This window comes from Muntiacus reevesi, chromosome 3, assembly GCF_963930625.1.
Source record: "Muntiacus reevesi chromosome 3, mMunRee1.1, whole genome shotgun sequence".
NCBI classification, from domain to species: domain Eukaryota; kingdom Metazoa; phylum Chordata; class Mammalia; order Artiodactyla; family Cervidae; genus Muntiacus; species Muntiacus reevesi.
Window position 1 is genome coordinate 247,384,102 of NC_089251.1, and position 24,790 is coordinate 247,408,891.

Below are 24,790 nucleotides of genomic sequence, written 5' to 3' on the forward strand. Positions count from 1 at the left end.
TAGTTTTTAATTTGATCTTGACAATGACCATACACAGTGGTGTATACTAAAATTCAACATACAGAAGTTTAGTGACTAATGGCCCTAGTTACAAGCAGATTCTAACAGGTTGGAACTGCAAAGATAGGTATTTTTTTCCACTTGTAAATCAGTCGGCAAAGCAACTGATTCCACCTGCTGGCACGCAGATCAAGATGAGCAGTCTTCTGGTGATTCTTATACAAATACGCAGACTCAGGCTCGCCGCGGGGCACAGCACACACACTTCACCCTCAGCACCACAGGCTCTTCAGCATCCAGGCACCTACACTGAACACTGCTCACCACCAACTCGTCCCACCACCTGACATCAACCACTCAACACGGATGACCTGAGGATCTTTTAGAGAAACAAAAGATTCTCAAAAGTATTTTCCTTCTGCTGGAATTTATTGAGGACACGAAACCTTTGACCAACAAGATTAGTACTTCCCTTTGAAGATATTGATAAGAATGTTCAAAGTCAAGTGCAATTATACTAATCAGAAACAAGACTAAGAAAGATCATACATCTGAAGTTAAAATCAACAAAGCAGGTCACAGAGCCCCAGTAGGCATATTACAATTATCTAGACCACATGTAAAAATCACCTAATAAGTGCTTTTAAAAATGAAGCTAATTTTTAAAAAGTCAATAATACCCTAACATTTTAAAAGGCATACACACACACACACACACACACACACACACACAATACTCTTGTATGACTTTTCCAAAGTTGTGATGTATGGAAGGCCGTGGGCTACTTGTTTTGAGAATCTAAAGTCCAATGTTCTAAAACTATATAGACAATTTAAATCAAATACATAATTGACATGACATATTAAATTTAAGTTTATATACTTTGTTATGACTCAAGTTTACTACTAATTAAAGGTGACAGTGTTCCTTTAAATTCTCTAGAGACCATTTAATCCATTTCCACTGCTATCAGAAACACTGGTTGGAAAAAAAAATCAATACCCATTTGTGAATCTTGAGTATGTATTAAACAAGACACGTCTAACCAGTTCATTTGCACTTGAAAGCAGCCATCTGTAGAAGCCAGCTTTGCCTAAGCAGATATGATTGCTAATAATGTGATATCCCTGTAGACTACAAAGCCCACCCAGAGCTATTCAGTATAAGTTCACACACTGGCATTAAATTAGTTATGCTGCACTGATGTTTGAAATACATACACATACATACACATATACACAATCTTGCTCTCAAACCTAAAACTTATATGACAATATGCAAGTATTTGTTGAATAAAAGAAATTCATAAATGCTTTATTTAATTTGGAGTTCAAATTTTGAAATGTTAGTTTTGGAAATTTAAAAAAAAAACGAAACAAAAAAGCATATTATACTTAATGGTCTTTTAAGCTGAAAAGTCAGAGGTCAACCTTTTCCAGTTTATTGCATAAAACCTCCTAGTTAGTATTAAACATTTTGTGTGTGTTAAGCATTTCTACAAGCAGGCAATATTTTTTTTTAACTGTATATTATAAAATTTCTGTATTGTTAAAGGAAGTATTCACAATTTATGTAATTTTCAAGTTTATTACATCATAGACATCTATTAAGGGTTGGTAAAACAGGCTTATCCCATGAGAACATAAAAAAGAAGCATCTGATTTCTGAATTCTAGTAATAGAAAAATATCCTTATTTTAACCTTTAGTCTATGAAAAATATATATGCCAGCATGACATAACATGCTGAAAAATAATCTGAGATTTTTCAAGTCTAATTAGTATTTTTGACAAAGTTCAATCTTAATACACTGAACTAGCACATCGATCTATCGACACAGATGACAACACTGAGAAGCCAATGACTTTGTTTAGTTATAAACTGTAACTTCTTTCACTCCTTTTAAAAAAACAAAATGGCTCTCATTCCACATTGAACCAACTACACCAAGATCTCCCCCTTCTCTTTCTGGGGTTTCAACAACTCTATTATACTCCTGCTCTTCCATATGATCTCTCCAATGATACCAATGAGAATAAACTTTTTTGCATTTCTTTAAAATTAGGAAATAAACAAGACTTCTTTAAAAATTTTTTAAAAACATCTTGTATACTAGTCCTCAAATAACAAATTACAGGTAATGAACCCTGCTTAGAAGGTCAGTTTACCTCCCTACCTGTCTGTGGATTAGAGTTGACACACCTACTGGATTTTGCTAAGTAAACCTAATAAAGTCAAACAAAATCAAGTCTGTAACACAGTTTAAATTAAAAGAAATCATTCATTATGTCTGTATAACATAGCTTCACTATTAGTGGATGCAAACTAAATTATACTTATTAGCTAAAATAAGGCACAATTTTGGACCTGCCCTCTAGTGTTGAGAAAGCAAATTAAGCTCTCAGAGATCTTTTTTTTAAAAAAAAAAAGTACAACCGTGAAGTTCAGCAAAAACAGGTTTTATTTGACTAAATTTACGTTGTTTTCCTTGAATTACTCCATACGCATACACATTACTTTTATTTATGATATTCAAGTATAGTAAGTGCAAGTTTTCACTGGTCATCAGTGAACAAATTCTTTGAAATTATGGATAACTACTTAAAGCCAGCTTTAAAATTTCTTTTTCAGTTTTGGAAAAACACCACAAAATTACTAACAATTTATACACTAAAAAACTGCCTAAAAGTATATAAATATCTATGGCTCAGTTGATAGTACATACAGTTGATAGTTAACACTAAGGCTGAGACAATTTAAAAGATCATTATCATTCATTTTAAGCATGAGTATCTTCATATTAGCAAAAATTATGATGTATTAAGCTAGAAAATAATTCCTTACCTTGACTGCATTTTCAGAACCTTCCTCTTTAAAATCTTCGTATTTCATTACTTCAGCCATAATGAACCCTTTCTCAAAATCTGTGTGAATCTTTCCTGCGGCCTGAGGGGCCTTCGTCCCTTTCTTTGAAAAGGAAGACCAGGGAAAAAGAATCGCATTTAAGATGACTGACTGAGAGCGTAGAGTTTCTTTTCTTTTATGTGCAGTTGGGTTCAACTTAAACTTAGTTTAATGACAGTTAAGGTGTCTGATACACAATTCAAACATTTTCAAGCCGATTTGGCACAGACAAACCAGCAGATGCTAAAGAAGCGTAGCTGTGCTTCTCCTAACAGTCATCCACAGATTTATCGATTTAGATGCAGTGGCCTGGTTTGGTGTAGGTTTCATTTTGATTTTCTATTCTTCACAGTGGAAAAAAAAAAAAAATAAGGATTTTAAAAGTAGCTTTCAAGCTGAATTATCAAAGGTTTTAAAAAGACAAAAAGCCTTGAAAATTTCAGCTCATCAAAAGAACATATAAAAATCAATATATAAAGGAACATTTTTAAGACATTTCCAACAAATTACACAATCTATGTTCATCAAATAATTTTAAAATCCTCATAAAATTTTGAACACTTTACATAGCAAACCCTGCCTCTGAACCACCATGAGAGAAAATTCAAGTTGATATAGGAAGAGAAAAGTCTTATAATTACCCCATATGTTAAACTACAAGGACATACATTCCAGACACACACAACCATGGAAAGAAATTTGAGAAATAATGGTGACCTAAAGGCTGCTTAATAAAGCATGTTAAAGTGATAAGGAGTCTGACACTACAAAGCACAGTTTTTACAATAAAAGATGTATTGGGTTAATATGGTTACTCACTGATGCTTACCTGACTAAATATCCTAGCACATTAAATCATGCATACTTACAATCAGTCTTAAGATAAACCAGCTTTCACATTTTCAAGCCCAGAACATGTTATCTTTCCTTCTGCACATACTTAAGTTTGGAAGTTTTAAGGCTTTAAAATATACAGTAAAAATAAACCCTGGCAATTTGTTTACCAACCCAAATTGCTTTGACATAATTTGTATGTCGATATAAAAGGACCTTAGTTATAAGTCAATCAAGCAATTTTTTTTAACAAAGAAGAGATCAAAGAAAAGTGAATCTCACATTCACACAACGCCTTTAATATTATGTTGAACTGACTTCATGTTCCTACCCATCTTAAATAAAAATAAATGTAATAATAAATTAATGTAGTCCGTGAAAACAGGAATGAAAGCAGCCCTAAAACTAGGATGTACCATACACTAAGAGAGCATAATAAAAGAATGAGTAAGACATTGAATATTTCTGAAAGTTCAGATGTTATTTTTAGATTCTGTAACATGATTTAGGATTACATATGTTTCAAAATATTTTTCAACAGTAACTACCGTATTACAATGTATTTTCATTTAAAAGCCAGCCATTACAGTTCTGTTTCTATTGTCCTTTGGGAATAAATTAGTCATTCTTTCTGGTGGCAATCAGTTATATATCAATATTTTAAAAATACACATCACATTATTAAAGAAGACTGAATATAAATCACTGTAAAAATAAACACTATTTCTATAAATTCAAATTTTAAAAGGCATGAATTATTACACATTGAGTTTAGCTCTTTGAGCCCAACTGTGTATCTATGAAGAGCATAATGATGTCATATTGCTTTTATTGCTGAAAATGTAATCCGAGCAAAGCAAAGGAGGAAAGAACCACCCGCAACCCAAACAAACTTAGCGAATACAAAATGAAAAGCAACATCAATTTCACTGCAGACAAACCCAGTCACACAGATTAAGCAAGCACAATACTGGTGCGTCTTATCTCTGACCACAGGAGGAGGGTAGACAGATTCTACAGGATGAAGAAATTCAGACTATGTAATAGGCAGAATCAATTGTTACCTGCCTCAATCAATGCCGCTCCACTTTCACTGTTCAGCAGCTCACAAATAATTAAAGTTATCCTGGACAAAAACCTCATCTGTAATGACTAGCTAACCGCCACCATGACAAACTTCAAAGTCAGTGATATCAATCTGAATTCAATAGTGTGGAACTGGATATAGCTGATGAATAAGTATGAATCTTACCCTGATGGTCCATGCACGCACTTCATCTGGGCCTGCAGTGAAAAAGTATTCTAGTTGGAGTGCTGCAAACCCAGCCTTAATGATCTTTGGCAAAGCGCTGAAATAAAATGAAACAAATTCACTCAACATATAAGTAGATTGTGCCAGAGATCAGTATGAACCTAAAATATTCATTTCAAGCAGAAAATGTTAGCAAGATTAGTAAATGACCATTTTTCTTTTATAATACACTTGAAGAGGTCAGAAAGCATATAACTATTCCTAAAAAATCTCTTCAAAAATTAGTTTAAATTATATTAGTCTGAATATATCATTTTGAATTGTTTACTATAGAAAAAGAAAAATTTGATCTACCCATTCTATGGTTATTTTCCTCCAATATCAATTATTTCCCAGACGTGGGTCATGAAAGCAAAATTATTTGATTGAAATCCAATGTTTAAACAATATATTACTGTTACTCAGAAAAAATTAAGGCAACTGATTCACTCTTTCCCCGCCCCCACTGAACATGACGAAAGAGTTTTGGCGATCATTCCTTCTCAAAAATATACATAACTAATACCTATGTTATAATTAAAACACTGTACGGAGATGACAGATGACAGTTAAAAACTTAATTTAAAATAAATCTTTTCACTCTGTCTCATGGTAAAGAAAGGAGAAGATTCCCTCTTTATAATGGTAATTACTCTGTCATTTATTATTCTATCAGCGCAAGCAATTAAATTACTGCAAGGAAATAGTTGATAATAAAGTGTAGGGAAAATGAATGCTAATTAACCTTTGTGTCATGTTCGCTTCCAGATACTTCTGTCTCTCCTCAGCACTCAATTCTTGCAACCTGAGTTCCAAGGCCCCACTAAAAGGAATGACCAAGGCACCTGGGTCATACTTGTCCACCCACTCTTTAATTTTTATCAACCTGTAGACAAAAAAGGGCACAACATTATCTTGTAGTGCATGCATGACTGTACCACATTCATTATTATCAAGTAGCACATACATATTCATAAGAATTGCACGGTTTTATGATGCCATCTTTTTGTGTATAGCTTTCCAAGGTCAAGGCATTAACAGGCAGCAACTGCTTCAGGTATACGCCATAATATTTTACTGTAATCTAGTTTTACCTTAACATATTATCTATAGGAACTATGATACAAATATTTAAAACTTTTTGCAGTTACACTAAATTCGTTCAGTATTAATACCTGTGACCTTGAGAATCTCAATGTTATGATTTATTATCTTCCTTTACAAAGTAAATTTTTAAAAAGCAAAAAACACAAAGTTCTGGATTTATAGGAATCACACCTAAAAGTATCAGCTAATTTTGAGGAGCTCTGACCAATAAATAATTTGTTCCCCCCAGATATCTATATGCCTGGTTCAATTCCTTCTTGGACTAACAAAACCTTACAGTTGTCACTGGTTTTGAGATTTTTGCTAAACCCCCCAAAAGTCAAAAATACAGGTTTACAAACCTAGTTGATCGTGTATGCATTGTTCTTATGAATCTCACTTCTGTAGGATCATGAATAACAGAACTACAGAGGAAATAAATTCCTTTAATAGAAAAGGATTTGGAAAGCCAAATCAGTTAGGAAATTGATATCAGGTATTACCTGAAAAGACATTATTGATTCCTTTTAGAATCATTTCAAATTCAAAATCATTATTGAGTGATTTCTTCCCAAGCATGTCATTTTTTTTTTCTTTTATTTTTTTATTGAAGGATAATTGCTTTACAGAATTTTGTAAGCATGGAGTAATTTAGCAAAGTGGCAGTTAGAGCATAAATGATATAGGGGTAGTGAGTATATTAACTAGATTCTGATCCTACCACTATGCTAGCTTTTTACTCTTGGGCAGGTTTCTAAACCTTTCTAAACTTCACAGTTTCCTTACTCATGGAAATAGTAAGAGTACATATTATACTGTAGGTAAAGAACCTATAAAAGTAAAGTTTGGCATATCATAAACAAATATTAACAGCAATTACTATTAATATTTTTTACTCTCAGATAATCACAGCAGACATGCCTATGATTCTGGGATAGAGCTTAGTATGGAAATGGGTAGAGATTTCACAGTTCAATGTATATCAGTCTTATACTTAGCTCCCATATTTAGATCAAGGCTTTAATAACTATCACGGTAGAAAATTGAGGCAGAAATCCTTTAAAAAACAATGTAAATGTCACTACAGTGGATAAGAAACACAAGAACTAAACCCTAATACTGACCATCAAAGAAAATGGCAGGGATCAGAGTTATCAGAAAATTAAGAACATGGACTACTGAGTAGAATGGGATGAGTATAAAGGAATGAGTATAAACTCAGTATATACTGAGTATAAAGGAATGAAAAACTCACACAACAGTTCATACATGTTTGCTATATAAGGCTAACCTATAATTTATTTAATATTTATCAATGGGGAACTCCCTGGTGGTCCAGTGGTTAAGATTCCACGCTTTCATTGCAGGGGGCATAAGTTCAATCCCTGATTGGGGAAGTAAGATCCCACATGCTGCATGGTATGGCCAAAAAAAAAAATTATCAGTGATTTTTGATCTTCGTAATATTTTTTTTTTCCTTTTGGTCATATCCTAGAAATAATGGACCAATCCCTAAGATGTATTTTGGAATCAAATATATGTCCTTTAAAAGAGGAAATCCAAACCAGTTGTTTTCTTATCCAAAATTATGAAGGAAAGACCATTATGAAAGTCTAACTTATAGACTTACACTATTCAAACAAAACTGTATTTTAAAATTTATCATTGATGGTTTAGTAATATACATTAATGCAAGCCAGAATCAGAAATCAGAAATGTAATTTTTAAAAAAGGAAAAATAACATACTAAATATAGATTCAATGAAAGTAAAATAAAACAAGCCCATGCAAAAGAAAACAAAAATATCATACACATTTTGTTTCAAAAATATGGTCAACATAGCTAATAAAACTAGAACAGTTATGAGACAACAAGATAAGAAATAATGACTTTGGCTAAAATATCAATTCAGAATAACAATAGTTTTACCCTGTCATTTTAACAGCCTTTCCTGCAGATTCCTCAGAGGGATTATTTGCATTCCTCAGGTGTTCTATTGTACAATTCAGATGAATAAAGACTTACAAATCATTCCTCTACCGCCAATGTGAGACTTTGATCTGGTGAATACACTATTGTACCTTAACTATAATTGGCAAAAAACCTGACAGTGTAGAGCATCACAAGCTTAATAACAAAGGAGAATATCTCAAAGTGTTGACAGATGATCTTCATAATGCAGAAGCAGAGATGGTACATTTTAGCAATAAATGAGCACTGAGGTCTAAAGGTCTCTAAAGTGACTGACATCAGACCTGCTATAGCCTCACTAAAAGAAAAAGGTACCGTGACACTCTCCGTAAAGTGAGTTAGGTCTTTGCCTGCAAGCTTCACTTTTGTGAGTTTCCCTGTCATAGAAAACACAGGGAAGATGAAAAGTGAGTTAGGTTCTTTGGTTGTCTGCTTTACTTTTGTTACTTTTACTATCAAACAAAAGTGAGAAATGCCCCGAAGTGATTTTTAATTACATATTTGAAATAAACCTTGAGTAATTAAAAATATGACTTGATTTCAAGACTATAGACTAAAATACATATAATATATCTATTAGGTCTGATGGTTACAGAAGTGTGATAATGAGGCTAAGATCACAAGTTTGAACCCCATTGGGACCAGTTACCTTTTGCAGAAAGCTATCTATTCTATTACTACAAACCGTACCCCAAACTCATGTCAAAAATGTGAGCTATGGCACATGAGGGATATGGAAAATCAAAGTTGCACTCAGGACCACTACAAGAAAAACAATTTCAAGTACTATACATTCTGTCAAAGTGACTGAATAGTAATCTCCATACACAAATGTTAGCAAATGTCTAAAGAAAACTATCTAATAGTAACCATAATAATAATGATATTGTCATAGAATAACAAATTATAGGAAGGGAGAAGAAACAGTAAAGACAGTATACTCCCAAGGATTTAAACTGTAAAGACTTTCACAACATTCATTTTATAAATTTATATAAATAGATTATTGCACAAAGCTGGAGATTACTGATAATAAGAGCCACACTGATTTCCCCAAAGTTTTATGAGTGACAAACGGAAAGAAGAACTGCCATTAGTTGTACTTTTCTTCCTACTAATGATTCCACAGCAAGTGGACTAAGCAGGGACAATCAATTTTAAGGCTAAAGGGTTATGCTTTGAAATTCACTGGCAGGTTTTGATATGTTAGAGTCTTTGGCAAAATGAGATCTTTAGTATTAAGGTAGCTTTAGATTTCTAAAAGATTATGTCTCAAATTTATCTTTGGTTTTATAATCTGACCTTCTTATCCAGTCATGAAATTTCAGATTTCATAGTTTGATTTTCCTTGGGTTAATTTACATGGTTTGTATTTCTCTTGCCAGATACAAATATTATTTCTAAAAATTATATTTGTCTGTCTCTGAAATCTACCTGTTCTTTTTTGGTAACATTTTATTCCTGTTTAATGAATTCTCACTCCCTACAATATTTTTAAAAGATTAATCGAAGGTTTCTTTCAGACTGCTCTAATTACTTCTAGTTTCTTGTGTATAACACGGCCTGACCATATGCCATCTTCTAATCTCTCAAAATAGGTGGCTCCTGTGTATGTGCTGTTATTCTTAGATGTGTGATCATTTGGCAGGAGCTGTTTTGTTCCAAGAGAATCTGTGATCAAACTCCTGGGTTGTTGAGCTATATCTGTAACATAGTTTTGTGGGGTCTTTTCCTTCTAGGGAAAGACTTATGGAGGATTTTGGACTCTGGATCATTTTGAGGCTTAGAGTTTCTGCACTAGGTTATTGGCAATGCAGACAGTAGACCTAGTCTCTAGTTTCCTGAGAATAACAGTTTCTTCCCTTTTACAGAAGGGGTGGGAGCTGGGGTGCATCTTTCCAGTGTCCGATGTGGAAAGGGCAGCTCTTTCTAGGTTTTACGAGTGTGCGGTCCTGGCGTCTGTGGCCTGTGCCTGCAGTCTTACTCCTATATGGACACTAAGGCCTCCAAGTCATATGAGATATTTTCCCTGAGGGTCATACACTGTTGAGTTCACTTTCTACTATCAGACTTTCCTCTTTGTTTCTGACACCTAGAGAATCCCTTTTCTTGCTTTCAAGTCCTGCCATGTTCTAAAAATATCACATCATCAAAAATACTATCTTTCCTGGTTATTTCCTCTGATGTTTCTATATACGAGAAACAAGAAGGGAACTTCCTGTATTGGCTGAGTCCACCCTCTTAACTGGAAGTTTTCCATACTAAAGTTAAACTCTCCATTTTATTGTGTCCTACTAAAACAGCTTTCATACATTTTTTTTAACAGCACCCATAAGAAGAAATAGATTTTATACTTGATTCAAACATATGGTGCACAGACACATTATTTTCATATACATAGCCAAACTGAGACTGATTTCACAAACTGGTACTTACCTTTCAATGGAAAAGAGCAATCTCAATTTGATATTCTGCATAAAACTGAATTTTTGCAACTTAAACTCCTGAAATACTTTTCTCTAATATACTTTAATATGAATTTTAATTTATTCTTTTCTACACTTCATGTCTATCCAGCCATTCAACTATCCCCAGCTACTCAAATTCTGATTTTCTAAAAATCCTTTAAAGACGGCACAATTTAGCACTAAAGCCAAGTTACAATACCATTTATGATATCTTGGTTGAACATTAGAACTCTCTCAAATCTGCTTATTCTACTTTCCAGTGTCAAAGTAAATTAAACTTTTTAAATTGTGACTTGTGAAAACGTTGGGTCCTTATACATATCTTACATGGTTTTCTATGTGAATCTGGGTCTTAACTTAAAAAAAAAATAGCACTGGTATCCTGCTTCTGATTTACTATTAACTGCTGACAAGAGCCCTTGCCAGTATTCAGAAAGTGATGCAACTTATACATCAGAGGATGTGTGGCTTAAAAAGATTCGGTCCGTGTTAAGTATGTGGCCTTGACTAAGTTAGTTCCCCTCATGTTGTTCAAAGTATCAGTTCAGTCACTCAGTTGTGTCCGACTCTTTGCGACCCCATGGACGCAGCACCCCAAGCCTCCCTGTCCATCACCAACTCCCAGAGTTTACTCAGACTCATGGCCATTGAGCCGGTGAGACCATCCAACCATCTCATCCTCTATCATCCTCTTCTTCTGCCTTCAATCTTTCCCAGCATCAGGGTCTTTTCAAATGAGTCAGTTCTTCACATCAGGTGGCCAAAGTACTGGAGTTTCAGCTTTAGCATCAGTCCTTCCAATGAATATTTAGGACTGATTTCCTTTAGGATGGACTGGTTGGATCTCCTTGCAGTCCAGGGGACTCTTAAAGAGTCCTCTCCAACACCACAGATCAAAAGCATCAATTTTTTGGTGCTCAGCTTTCTTCATAGTCCAACTCTCACATCCATACATGACCACTGGAAAAACCATAGCTTTGACTAGATGGACCTTTGATGGCAAAGTAATGTCTCTGCTTTTTAATAAGCTGTCTAGGTTGGTCATAGCTTTTCTTCCAAGGAGCAAGCATCTTTTAATTTCATGGCTGCAGTCACCATCTGCAGTGATTTTGAGGCCAGAAAAATAAAGTCTGTCACTGTTTCCACTGTGTCCCCATCTATTCGCCATGAACTGATGGGACCAGATGCCATGATCTTAGTTTTCTGAATGCTGAGTTTTAAGCCAAATTTTCTACTCTCCTCTTTCCTTTCATCAAGAGGCTCTTTAGTTCTTTGCTTTCTGCCATAAGGGTGGTGTCATCTGCCTATCTGAGGTTATTGATATTTCTCCCAGCAATCCTGATTCCAGCTTGTGCTTCATCCAGCCCAGCACTTCTTACTGATGTACTCTGCATATAAGTTAAATAAGCAGGGTGACAATATACAGCCTTGACGTACTCCTTTCTCGATTTGGAACCAGTCTGTTGTTCCATGTCCAGTTCTAACTGTTGCTTCCTGACCTGCATACAGGTTTCTCAGGAGGCAGGTCAGGTGTTCTAGTATTTCCATCTCTTGAAGAATTTTCCAAAGTATAGATATACCATAAATCCAGGGGGCACTGATAAACACTGAGCTTATGTCTAGTCTTCTTCCTTGTAGGTTTCCTTTCATTTTTATTAAAACTGCTCAAAGTCCCAAATAATGACTTTAAGAAAATCACACTTTCCTTTTCCATTTTCCAAACATGTTCACTGCAAATTAATGCTCATTTGCAGCATTCTAAAAGAAACAAACATATACCCCATAACAATATTTGTTCAAGACTAGAACATTCAAAGTTCCCAACCCTTCAAAATCCTGTTTGAATAAAGTTACTAGAGTGAGGTTATTAAGGAAGTCAATGGGAAAAAAAGAGGTAGAAAGAAGAAATACCAAAAACTTCAAATCTAATTATTAGTCTCTGGAAATCTAATCCCTCTTCTAAAAGAGATCCCCATCTGTGATTTATGTAACTGATTTCAGGTTTCAATGTTTTTGTCTGACTTGATGGAACTGTGCAAGACAACAATTAAACTCTGCTCCAAAGTGTGGTCGCATCACCTGGGTGCTTTTTAGAAATGAAGAATCTCAGAATCAGCATTTTAATAAGATCCTCAGGTATTTCACATGCACACTAAAGTTTCAGAAGCACTGAATTAAAGGACTTTGAAATAAAAGCACTCTAAGTGAAAACATGAAAATGTCTGCAAGAACTCTGCAGACCAGCTAATAAACTAAGCAGATGTTGACTACTTATCCCATTGACATGAGAGGAGTGAGAATAATAGAAAAATTCCTGCTTACATCTCCCAGGCTCAAAACCAAAAGAGAAAAAAGTTACCAGAATTTCAGGAAGTATAAGGAAATGTTTGCTCTGACACCCCTGCAGTATCAAAGAAGTTTTAGATTCAGCGTAAAAATAATTAGTTTAGACAGAATTACTATGGTCAACAGTTTCTTTGTAAGACATAATTAGGTCTCTCTTATTCTAATAAGCCTCAATACCTGGAAAAACATCTGTAAGTTAGCTTTGGAATCTAGATTCAAATTACAAGAAATGAGCCCAGCAGAGAGGACTCTGTGAAATTGGAATTCATATCAAGTAAAAGGGGTATTATCATAAATTGTTCCCTATGAGGACCTCACAGAACCACTGTCTGGAAAACCCTGTTCATTTTTGTAGTCACTGTATTAAAAGTGGCATTTGTACATATACACATTTGTGTACACACACACACATACAAATGTTTCAATGAATAAACAGGAGAAAACGTAAGGATGAATCCTAATTACTTTGAGTAAATCATAGTAATCCCATTCTCCAGCTGGCAACTTGACTGAGAGTTGCCATGTGAACCAGTTCTGGTCAAATAGGGCATGAGAGGAAGCTTGCTACAGGCTTCAAGAAGATTCTGAAAGGCTCCTTTAGCTCTTAAAAAGGGTAAAGAAGAGTGTCTCTGCTGGACACTATGTCTAGATTTTACCTCTAGAGTTCTAACAGCTATACTTTGACCAAAAGAATGGATGTAAGGAAAGATGAGAAAAACCCTTGTTCTTAAAACTATCACAGGAACACTGAATTAACCAAACCTGGAGACAAACTACCCTGGGTTTAACTATTACATGTTGGGATTGTCTTCATTATTTGTAGCATCCTGATACTGACTATGACCGCATTTTAGGGTTCTCTTCATTTGAATATACGAATGCAGCTCCTCTTAAATGGTCTAACTCTAATTTATTTTTTAGAATAGCAGCTACTGTAGAGCTTTCCTGAGTGTCTATATAGATAGATGTTATTACCACACTCCATCCTATATTATAAATTGCTTATTTGGGGGGTTTATCTCTTCCCAGTATAATAAAAACTTTGTGAGGTCAGGCACTTATCTTTGTTCCCTGATATATCTACGGAACTCTACTAGCACAGCACTGGCAAATAGTGAATGTTCAAACATTTTCTGAATGGATAACAAAGTGGAAAGTGTTTTGATAATAATTAGCTGAGGGACTATGGGTAGTATTTAAGTTCTCTGAGCTTTAGTTTACCCACCTGCAAAATGTTGAGTAGTTCTCAAACAATTCTGGGTTCCCTACAGGAACTCTCAAGGTGCTAGGAGGAGAAACCGCGGAAAGAGAAAGAGAGGAACAAGAGGGAGGTTTGAAACTCTCCACTTTTGCATTTCAACCAGAGCTGCATCATTCTGCCATGTTGGATTTTTGCATCAGAGTTCATCAGGAGAAAGAGTTCTGTTGTTTTCAACAACTCTAAAGTTCAATGATTAAGTGATCCTTTTAAGACGGCAAATTCTATCATTTTATGCTACATGCCAGAAAGTGAATACAAGTGCTGAAATCTTAAAACACTTCAAATTTTTGCTTAAATGTTATTTTCGGTAGAAAAACTATCTTAAAAAAAAAAAAAAGCTCTCCTTTTCCATTTTCTGTCACTCTATCCCTTTACCTTGACTTATTTTTCTTCATAGCATTTATTGTATTACGTTCTTAGTATTTATTGTCTTCCACTCATTATTTCATTTCCTACTCCAGGTGATCTTCCTGACCCAGGGATTGAACCTGTGTCTCTTTTGTCTCCTGCATTGGCAAGTGGATTCTTTACCACCAGTGCCACCTGGGAAGCCTCACTGGTAAACCCACCTACTCAGTTATTCAGTTCAGTTCAGTCGCTCAGTTGTGTCTGACTCTTTGAGAACCCATGAACTGCAGCACGCCAGGCCTCCCTGTCCATCACCAACTCCCGGAGTCCACCCAAACCCATGTCCATTGAGTCGGAGATGCCATCCAACCATCTCATCCTCTGTCATCCCCTTCTCCTCCTGCCCTCAATCTTTCCCAGCATCAGGGTCTTTTCAAATGAGTCAGCTCTTCGCATCAGATGGCCCAAGTATTGGAGTTGCAGCTTCATCATCAGTCCTTCCAATGAACACCCAGGACTGATCTCCTTTAGGATGAACTGGTTGGATCTTCCTGCAGTCCAAGGGACTCTCAAGAGTCTTCGTCAACACCACAGTTCAAAAGCATCAATTCTCTGGCGCTCAGCTTTCCTTATAGTCCAACTCTCACATCCATACATGATCACTGGAAAAATCATAGTCTTAACTAGACGGACCTTTGTTGACAAAGTAATGTCTCTGATTTTCAATATGCTGTCTAGGTTGGTCATAACTTTCCTTCCAAGGAGTAAGAGTCTTTTAATTTCATGGCAGCAATCACCATCTGCAGTGATTTTGGAGCCCAGAAAAATAAAGTCAGCCACTGTTTATTAGGGAAAGGAATTTTAAAAAATATTTTGTTCACTGCAATATTTCCAGCACCACTTACGATAGAAAAAAAAAAATCACAATATAGTGGATTGTCATTCCCAAGGTAAATCTGTGGCTTGAACTACTACACCCCACCCTACCTCACCCTCAGCCCCTGTAAACTGTTTTTATGAGTGTGATTAATTTAGATACCTCTTACAAGTAGAATCATACCATTTTTGTCTTTTTTTGTGATTGGCTTATTTGACTTCACAATGTCCTCAAGGTTTATCCACATTATAGCAGATGATATGATTTTCTTTTTTTAAAGACTGAATAATATTCCTTTGTATGTATATACCACATTTGTTTGCCCTTTCATTCAATGATGGACATTTCTTAGGATAAATGTTTATTGCCCATTTTAAAATTGGGTTAATTGGGATTTTTTTGTTGTTGTTGTTTGAGATTATGATATGATCATTCGATATTTGAAAGGGTACTATCACAATTCAATAGGGAAATAACAGTTAACAAACGGGGCTTAGACAAGTGAATATCCACAAACAAAAGTTAAGATGGACCAAAGATCTAAATGTAGGAGTTAAAACTATAAACCTCTTCAAAGAAAGCAGTGGGAAATCTTCACATTTTTGGATTAGGCAATAATAGTTTCTTAGATAGGATACTTAAAACACAAACAACCAAAGGAAAAAAAAAATAGAATTTATCAAAATTTAAAATTTTGTGCACCAAAAGACACTATCAAGACAGTGAAGTGACAATACACAGAATGGGAAAAAAATGTTTGGAAAGTATGTTTCTGATAAGGGCCGAGTAAAGAAACTATGCTAAAAAGATTCAATTACAGATGTGCAATAAACATTTACACAAGGAACTATATTCAATATCTCATAATAAACTATAATGGAAAATAATCTGAAAAAATATATAGCTGAATTACTTTGCCATATACTGAAACCAATATTATATATCAACTATATATTTCAATAAAAAAGCACCAATAAGTTAATAATGAAAACTTACCACTCAGTATTAAAAAGACAGAAACTCAATTTTAAATGGGCAAAGGATTTGAACAGACATTTCTCCCAAGAAGATATACAAATGGCCAACATGTATATGAAAAGATGTTAAATATCACTAATCATCAGAGAAATGTGCAAATCAAAACCAAAATGAGATATCATTCTATACCCACTGAAGTGAAGTGAAGTCACTCAGTTGTGTCCAACTCTTTGTGACCCCATGGACTATAGCCTACGAGGCTCCTCCATCCATGGGATTTTCCAAGCAAGAGTACTGGAGTGGGTTGCCATTTCCTACTCCAGGGGATCTTCCCAATCCAGGGATCAAGCCCAGGTCTCCAGCATTGTAGGCAGAAGCTTCACCATCTGAGCCACTAGGGAAGTCCTCTATACCCACTAGGATGGTTAAAAAAATAAAAAGATGGACAATAAATGGTATATCCACACAGTGGAAAGTAATTCAGTCATAAAAAGAAATGAAGTACTGATACATGCTACAACATGGATGAACCTTAAAAAACATTATACTAAATCAAAGAAGCCACAGACAAAAGGCTACATATTGTATGATTCCATTTATATGAAATATCCTCAATGGACAAATTCAAAGACACAGAAAGTAGATGAGTGGTTGCCTGGGCCTAGGTAGAGGAGGCAATAGGGAGTGACTATTAATGGGCAAGGAGCTTCTTTCTGGGGTGATAAAAATGTTTTGATGGTGGCAAATTGTGGACATACTAAAACCCACCTTAAAAAGGAAAATTTTGTGCATATTAATTATCTGAAAAATAAAAAAAACAAAGATAAGCTGAGAATTTAAAAATAAAAGACAAAAATGCTAATACTTTGCACATTTTGATCCTATAATATCTAACCTTCCTGCAGAAATAGAAGGGATCAATAGAAAAAGCAGAGATTTTGGAGTAAATACCAATTCAAATGCTAGTTTAATCACATACTAGCTATAAGATTCTGGGAAAGCTATTTAAGCTTCCTGAACCTCAGTTTAATCACCAACAACACAAATAATATATTCTCACAGGCTGATGTATTAAAGTGCTTGGAACACAGGAGGCCTTTAATGGTTAGTCCCCAATCGTAGCTGTCTCCTATCAGTGCGTGGGTTTAATACAGAATTTAAAAAAAATGTTAGATAGCCTGGAAGTAAAGAATGATGGCTCTTTAAAAAACTGGGTCTGTATTTCTGGGAAGAAGTCTTGCCTTTTTATAAACAGAAAGTAACTGGAAAGAATGCAAGCACAGTGATTGTAAACATATACAGTAAGTAACTAAGTGCACTGATAAGCATTATGTTAAACCTTGAACAATCAACTTTGAAAAAGGGGGTATAAGGGATGGGGAAGGAAAAACAGATAAATGCATAATTTAAAAAGACAATGATGAGCATTGTGATGGGAGAAGTCATGTACCACAGGCATGATTAAGAGGAGAAGATAATCTTGATAAAGAAAGATTTTGGCCTCATTAAAATAGAGAATTTTAGGAAAAGAAACCAATACATTTAAAGGTCTTTTCAATTATATAACTTAAAAAATAAAAACAGGAAAAGCAGAAAAGGAACGGGGTTTTTGTTCATTGACAGTAAGAAAGTAAGAAAGAAAGAAACCCCCAAGGGAAAGATCAATATGGGAATGTACATCAGAATCAATCTGCACAGACCTCCTTTCTCATATGGATACTTCTTGCTGAAGTTGTTCTCAATTCATCCTCTGGAGGAGGCTTCCATATTCTAACAAAGGAGTCCATTCCCTCATGATCCAAATCCTCAGTCTATTTACCATGTGGGATACACATGGACTGCATAAAGGAGCAGACACAGAAGGATACAAACACAAGGTAAATAGTCACCGTAAAAAAGAGAAAGGTCACTGTTTGTGTATTTTTGGAGAACAGTGATTTGGGGACAGTAGACAAGCAAGAAGCATTTAAAAAGACACATGTTCTTAATGCAAGCTTCAGTAGTTACAGATAGAAATGCTGCTTCTGAAAGATTATTCTGTTATAGAAAAATCTATTTCAACATAATTTGGTATGCATAGTCTTAAAGTGCCAACTGACTTTAGTAGGCTATGTTTATACAAGAAAAGGGATAACTAGGAAATGTTGGAGTAGAATCACATCTATCAAAATTTATAGTTGGTTTCATAGCTTGTAGTTTGTCCTAGCAAGTAATAATACATTGGAGTTCCATTATTCTATTGAAAAGACATTGTATGTAAAACGAGCTTTTGTAAATAAGACACAAAAGTTAATTTACTTTAATGAAAGGAATCCTATAATTAAAGGATGTTCACACATAATCCCTTTGCCAAGAGAGGCAGTATAGAATATAGTTACCGAGCACTGAAGCCAGACAGAGGAGGTTATCCTAGCCATGTCATGGGACCTTTCTAAAGTCTCCGTTTCCTCATCAATAAATGGGAGATAATAATAGCATCTACATCACAGGATTGCTGTGAAGATTAAATGAGAAAGTGCATGTAAGATGCTTAGCACGGTATCTGATACAAGGTAAGTGATCAACATTTGTTATCTATTAACAAAGAATGGCTTTGCCTCTTTTGAACACCTTAATGTTCAGAACACAATTTCTTAAAAAGAAGTGTGTTGTATGTTTATCTGTGATCTGGCTATTAATCAAATTTATCTGAGAAGACAGGTCTAAGCACTAACCACTTCAAGCTTTATTTATGGGGATTTCTTTTCTTTCCTATTTTCTCCTTAAACTGTCCCACCTGTGCTAAAGGAAACTGGCAAGTTTTGCTACTCATTAAACTGCTGCTGAATGATATTCTGGCAGTTTCCAAGAAGGGCAAAAATTTACCTAAGGTGCAGATATATTAAAAAAAGAAAAACAGATTTGAAGTGAACCAGTAGGAAGTATATGTGACTTTGCTATAATTTCTAAACCAATATTAATCAAAGCAGTCAGTCTAGGAACCATTTGTTACTTGTCTCTGAGTATGAAAAGCAATGTCTCATTTCCTCTTCCCTGGCCATACTGGGAGACACAAAATTAATAAAACCTTTATTCCTTTGCTTGCATTCTCAGTTCAAACGTTTCTCTCTATCACCTTTACACATTCCCAGCTATATTTATAGACTGTTTTAGCTAAACTCACTTGAAAAGAAATTGCTAAAAGTAATTTTATTAATGACATATTAAACTATACTCTGAAGTAGTTTCTCTTACTTTAAATAAGATCTCTGCTCTTAGAATACACCAAAATAATAATTCTAAAAGAGATATCAAATTCTATACAACTGACTTAAGCCCATGTTTAATTCTGTTCCTAGTGTAGATACATCTTTTCTCTAATAATCAGTCTAAAAGTCATTAAAGTTAACCTATCCTTACATCATAATCAAGTAAATAAGATTAAAATGATATACCACTTTTGGGCTATTAAATGAGAAATGACTAAAGCAAGACTAACATCCAGTATTGGCTGGGGTTAAGGAAAATGTACTTTCTTGGATGGCTACAAGGATGTTCACTGTACCTTACTCACACACAAAAAAGTCAAATAACCTCAACAGAAAACAACAGTGAGGGATCTGGATAACCGAATAGCTAATATCCAAATTATATAAAGGATTCATACAACTCAACATCGAAAAAAAAAAAAATCTGATTTTAAAATGGACAGATAACCTGAATAGACACTTCTGCAAAAATAACAAAACAAAACAAAAGGTCAAAAGACACTTGAAATGATGTCCAATATCACTAATCATCAGGGAAATGCAAATCAAAACCACAGTGACATATCACCTCAGATCTGTCAGAATGGCTATCATTAGAAAGACAACAAATAACATTTGTTAGTAAGGATGGAGAGAAAAGGGAACACTTGTGCACTGTTGGTGGGAATTCAAAGTGGTATAACCACTACAGAAAAAGTATGAAGGTTCCTCAAAATGTTAAAAATAAAACTACTATATGATCCAGTAATTCCATTTCTAGGTATATTCCCAAAGAAAAAAAGGACTAATTTGAAAAGATACATGCACCTCTATGTTCACTGTAGCATTATTTACAACAGCCAAGACATGGAAGTAACCTGTGTCCACTGATAGATGAATGGATAAAGACCATCCTCCCCCTGCACCTCCCTACTGAAGTGGTACTCAGTCATAAAGAAGAACGAAATCCTGCCATTTGTGACAACATGGACAGACCTAGAAGGTAATATTATTCTAACTGAAATAAGTCAGAGAAAGACAAATTCCTATGATCTCAGTTATATGTGGAATCTAAAAAATAAAAGGAAAACAGACTCGCAGATACAGAGAACAAACTGGGGGTTGCTAGAGGGGACAGTCGTTGCTGGAGATTGAGGAAAACAGGTCAAAGGACGGGAGGGACATCCTTCCAGTGAGAACATAATTAAGTTATGGGGATGAAATAAATAGCACGAAGAATATTTAGCAAAGTGCTGAGTTGGTAGGATAATAAGACAAACATTGTCATCATTTTCACACAACTTATCAAGTCAGCCTGTTGATCTTTTTAGGTATTTTAACGTGTATTTGGATATACTTGACAGGGGAACAAGTAGATATTTTAATTTTTTAAAAATTATTTTTTGTTGCAATATGATTAATAAAAATAAAATGTACAGGTCTTAAATGTTCAATGTAATGAATTTTGAGTTTTATATACATATGTAACCACCATCCCCAAATAGACAACACTTTCAATGTCCCCAAAGTTCCCTTATGACCTTTCCCAGTCAATCCCCACTGCCTCTCCATGCTGATCTATATATTTTATTGGTGAGGTGTATAATTTCCATCATACAGATATGTCACAATTTATTTATCCATTTTTCTACTAATGTGTGTTGCTTCCAGTTTGGGGCCATTATGAATAAAGCTGTTATTATTCTGTGAAACAAAAATATTTATAACATATGTTTACGTATGTTTTCATTTATTTTAGATAAATACTAAAAGTTGGAATCACTGGGTCAGAGGGTAGATGTCTACTTATAATAAATGGCCAATTTTCCAAGGTGATACAATTCCTGCTCTTCCTTGTCCACATTTGGTGTTCTTAGTTATTTTAATTTCAGCCATTTCAGTGATTATGAAATCATATCTTACTGTGGTTTTAAACTGTCTTTCCCTGATGACTTAAGAGATGCTGAGTACCTTTTCATGTTTATTCATGTATCTTCTTTTGTGAAGTGTATGTATAAGTCTTTTGCCCATTCTTCAAATTAGGTTATTGGTCTTTATATTATTCATTTGTAGAAATTTAAAAATCTATTCTGGATATAAGTCCTCAGTCAGATATATGTATAATGAATATATTTTTCCAGTTTGTGGCTAATCTATTCATTTTCTTAATAGTGTTTTTTGGTGAACAGAAGTTATTCATTATAATGAAATTTTTTTCTTTTATATTAGTTTTTTTTATTTTGTATTTCATTCAATAGATCTTTGCCTATCCAAAATTGTGAAGATACACTCCTATGTTTCAGAGAAGGATCATCGATTGAGAAATGTCAGAGTAAATATGTTTAAAGCAAATAGAATGTTTATAGACCTACAAAGTTAAGGATGAGAAGCTAGCAGGCTGTTACCCAACTTCAAAATGAAGTGATATGGCTTTTGTCTGGATTGATAAGCAGTGTAGTGGAAGAGGAAAGAACAAGTAAGGGCCATATTTAGAAGAAAAAAGATGTAACTTAGTGATTAACTGAATGAGATGTATGAAAGAACACGTTAAAATGATTTGAAGAAATGAGCTTAAAAGACTCAAAGAGAGTCAGTAGTACTAACAAAGATAGAAAAGCTTGAAAGTAGTTTCTACTATGGTTATATTATAGGAAAAAATAAGGAGTTAAGTTTTACACAGATTAAGCTTCATAATGATAATGGAAGAGCCAAATGGAGATTTCCTGTTGCCTGTCTGGAATAATGAAACTTGAAAAGGGCTAAGAGGAAAATTAAGGCTATAGATTTATCATTAGCAGAGAGCAGTACATCTCAAAGTAACACACCTATTTGCCAGCAGAACCTAGGAATCTGTTGGACTTAACAATTCTCAGGCTCCATCCCCAACCTAATGAATCAGAAACTGTGGCAGTAAAGCCAGTAATCTCTGTTTTAATAAATACTCCAGAGGATTCTGGTGCACATAAAACTTTGAGAACCACTAGCATACTGGTCAGAGTTGAAGGCATGAGTGCAGGGGGTAAGTGAAAAAACTTAACAAGAATCAATTACTAATTGCTAGGGAAGACCCACGGCAGGCAGAGAGGAAATTAGTAAACAGGAGAGATTACAACTGGAAGGCTGATACATTTGTCATCCAAAAGCCAAGAAAGAGAACATCATGAAGTTTCTAAGCAATTAATTCAGAAAGAGAAAGGGACACAGAATGGCGCCTTCCTCCCATCTGTTATTTTATATATCTCTTCTTCCCGACCCTGCCTCCCAATGGTGCCTTATTATCTAGTTTTCCTTTAAATAAAGACAATCTGCAAACAAAGTAACACAAAAAATACAACTGTACAACTTTTTTCTTTTGAAAGGAGAAAATGGTAGGTATCTTAGATATTTAGGTTCATTTACTACTTATATAACTTTTCAGAGCAAGGAGAGAATGGGCTGCAATGTGAAAGTCAAGTGGGGTCAAAATAATTTGTTCTAAAAACTGGAGAAATGACAGCATGCTTATATGCTGACAGGAAATATCCACTTGGGAAGGAAAAACTGATGATGCAGGAAAAGAAAGGAGGAACTACTTCAGTAGATGAGTGGGGATATATAATCATGTGCACAACTGAAAGGCTGTCTCTGGCTAAGTACACAGAACAGGGATTAGCAAATCACTGTACCTTTTTGTAAGGCCACAAGCTGAAAGGGGTTTTTACATTTTAAAGTTATTTCTAAAACACAACAACAACAGCAACAAAGGAAGACTATTCTGTGGCAGTGAGATTATATGAAATTCAAATATAAGTGTCCATAAACGAAATTTTATTGGTACAATGCCATGCCCATTTGTTTACATACTGTCTATAGTTGCCTTTGCAAGGGTGAGGAGCTGTTAACAGAGACTGTGTGGGCCTCAAAGCTGAAAATATTTACTTTCTGAAATCATCCACTGCCTCCTGGCATAGACATCTATCTACCTGTGCTCTAAACCCTTGATATATCTAACCAGAACAGACAGACTTCAAGTGATCTACATATTTCTATTAATGAAGACTAAAAGTCAAAGTTGAAACATAAGGGATAAAGTTAGTTGACTTCATGCAGCCAGCCATTCAATCAACAAAATTTACCGAGTCTGGTGCCAAGCACTGGAGATATAAAATAAACAAAGCAGGCATGATTCTCATTCCCATGGGAATGTAAGTGCTCATGGGACAGAAAGAGAGACAAATAAGTGAGATTATATAACTTGTGATGAGTGCTCAGAAGCAAATACACAAGATGCTGTGAACACAGGGGAGCCTGGGGATTATTCTAGACAAGGCAGTCCAGGAAGGAAGGGGTTTCTTAGGCCCGAGGAGCCAACCATGGTGGGAGAAAGGAGTGCAGCGAAGAGGAGGAGTAGACAATTTAGTGTTCTTAGGTTTCCACAGATACAGAAACATGCCAGGATGGAGAAATTTATACATTGTGAGGAGCACATGCATGGAACACTTTCCCTGATAAATTCTCCAATGGTATTTTTACTACAAAGTACACACAGAATAATTATATAATGGGTTCAAATGGTTTGAGAAACAAAATACAAATTAAAAAAAAAAACAAAACCCACAACACTGTATAATTACCTAATTACCCGAAAGATAGGAATGGTTCCAGAAAGCCATTTCTGCTTATCAGGTATATACAGTAACAGCCTTTTTTTCTTTTTTATTAATATGGGGATGAAACATTCCACACGACATACATTTTACAGGATACTGGTAAATGCAAACATAGCAAGGAAAGTATAATGGTAGGTATTTCTTAATTGCTGAAAATAAAATTAAGCTTTTCCTACTACATCACAACAAATAAATTTAAAAAATGATCATAAAAGGACAAACAGTACTAGAAACCATAGAATGTGCTTCAATTGTAATTCATACACAGCTGCTGCTGCTGCTGCTAAGTCGCTTCAGTCGTGTCCGACTCTGTGACCCCGTAGACAGCAGTCCACCAGGCTCCCCGTCCCTGGGATTCTCCAGGCAAGAACACTGGAGTGGGTTGCCATTTCCTTCTCCAATTCATGAAAGTGAAAAGTGAAAAGTGAAAGTGAAGACGCTCAGTCGTGTCCGACTCTTAGCAACCCCACGGACTGCAGCCTACCAGGCTCCTCTGTCCATGGGATTTTCCAGGCAAGAGTACTGGAGTGGGGTGCCATTGCCTTCTCC

At 35.1% G+C, this 24,790-nt stretch overlaps 1 protein-coding gene across 1 annotated transcript in view; it reads right to left on the reverse strand.

The window, feature by feature from the left end:
- Positions 1-24,790, reverse strand: part of OLA1 (Obg like ATPase 1) — a 161,801-nt gene that overhangs the window by 1,002 nt on the left and 136,009 nt on the right. The window contains exons 8-10 of the mRNA XM_065931779.1: positions 5,775-5,915; positions 4,991-5,087; positions 2,845-2,967 (exon numbers count right to left, since the gene is read on the reverse strand). Of these exons, the coding sequence (XP_065787851.1) occupies positions 2,845-2,967; positions 4,991-5,087; positions 5,775-5,915 (361 nt within the window). The remainder of the gene's footprint in view (positions 1-2,844; positions 2,968-4,990; positions 5,088-5,774; positions 5,916-24,790) is intronic.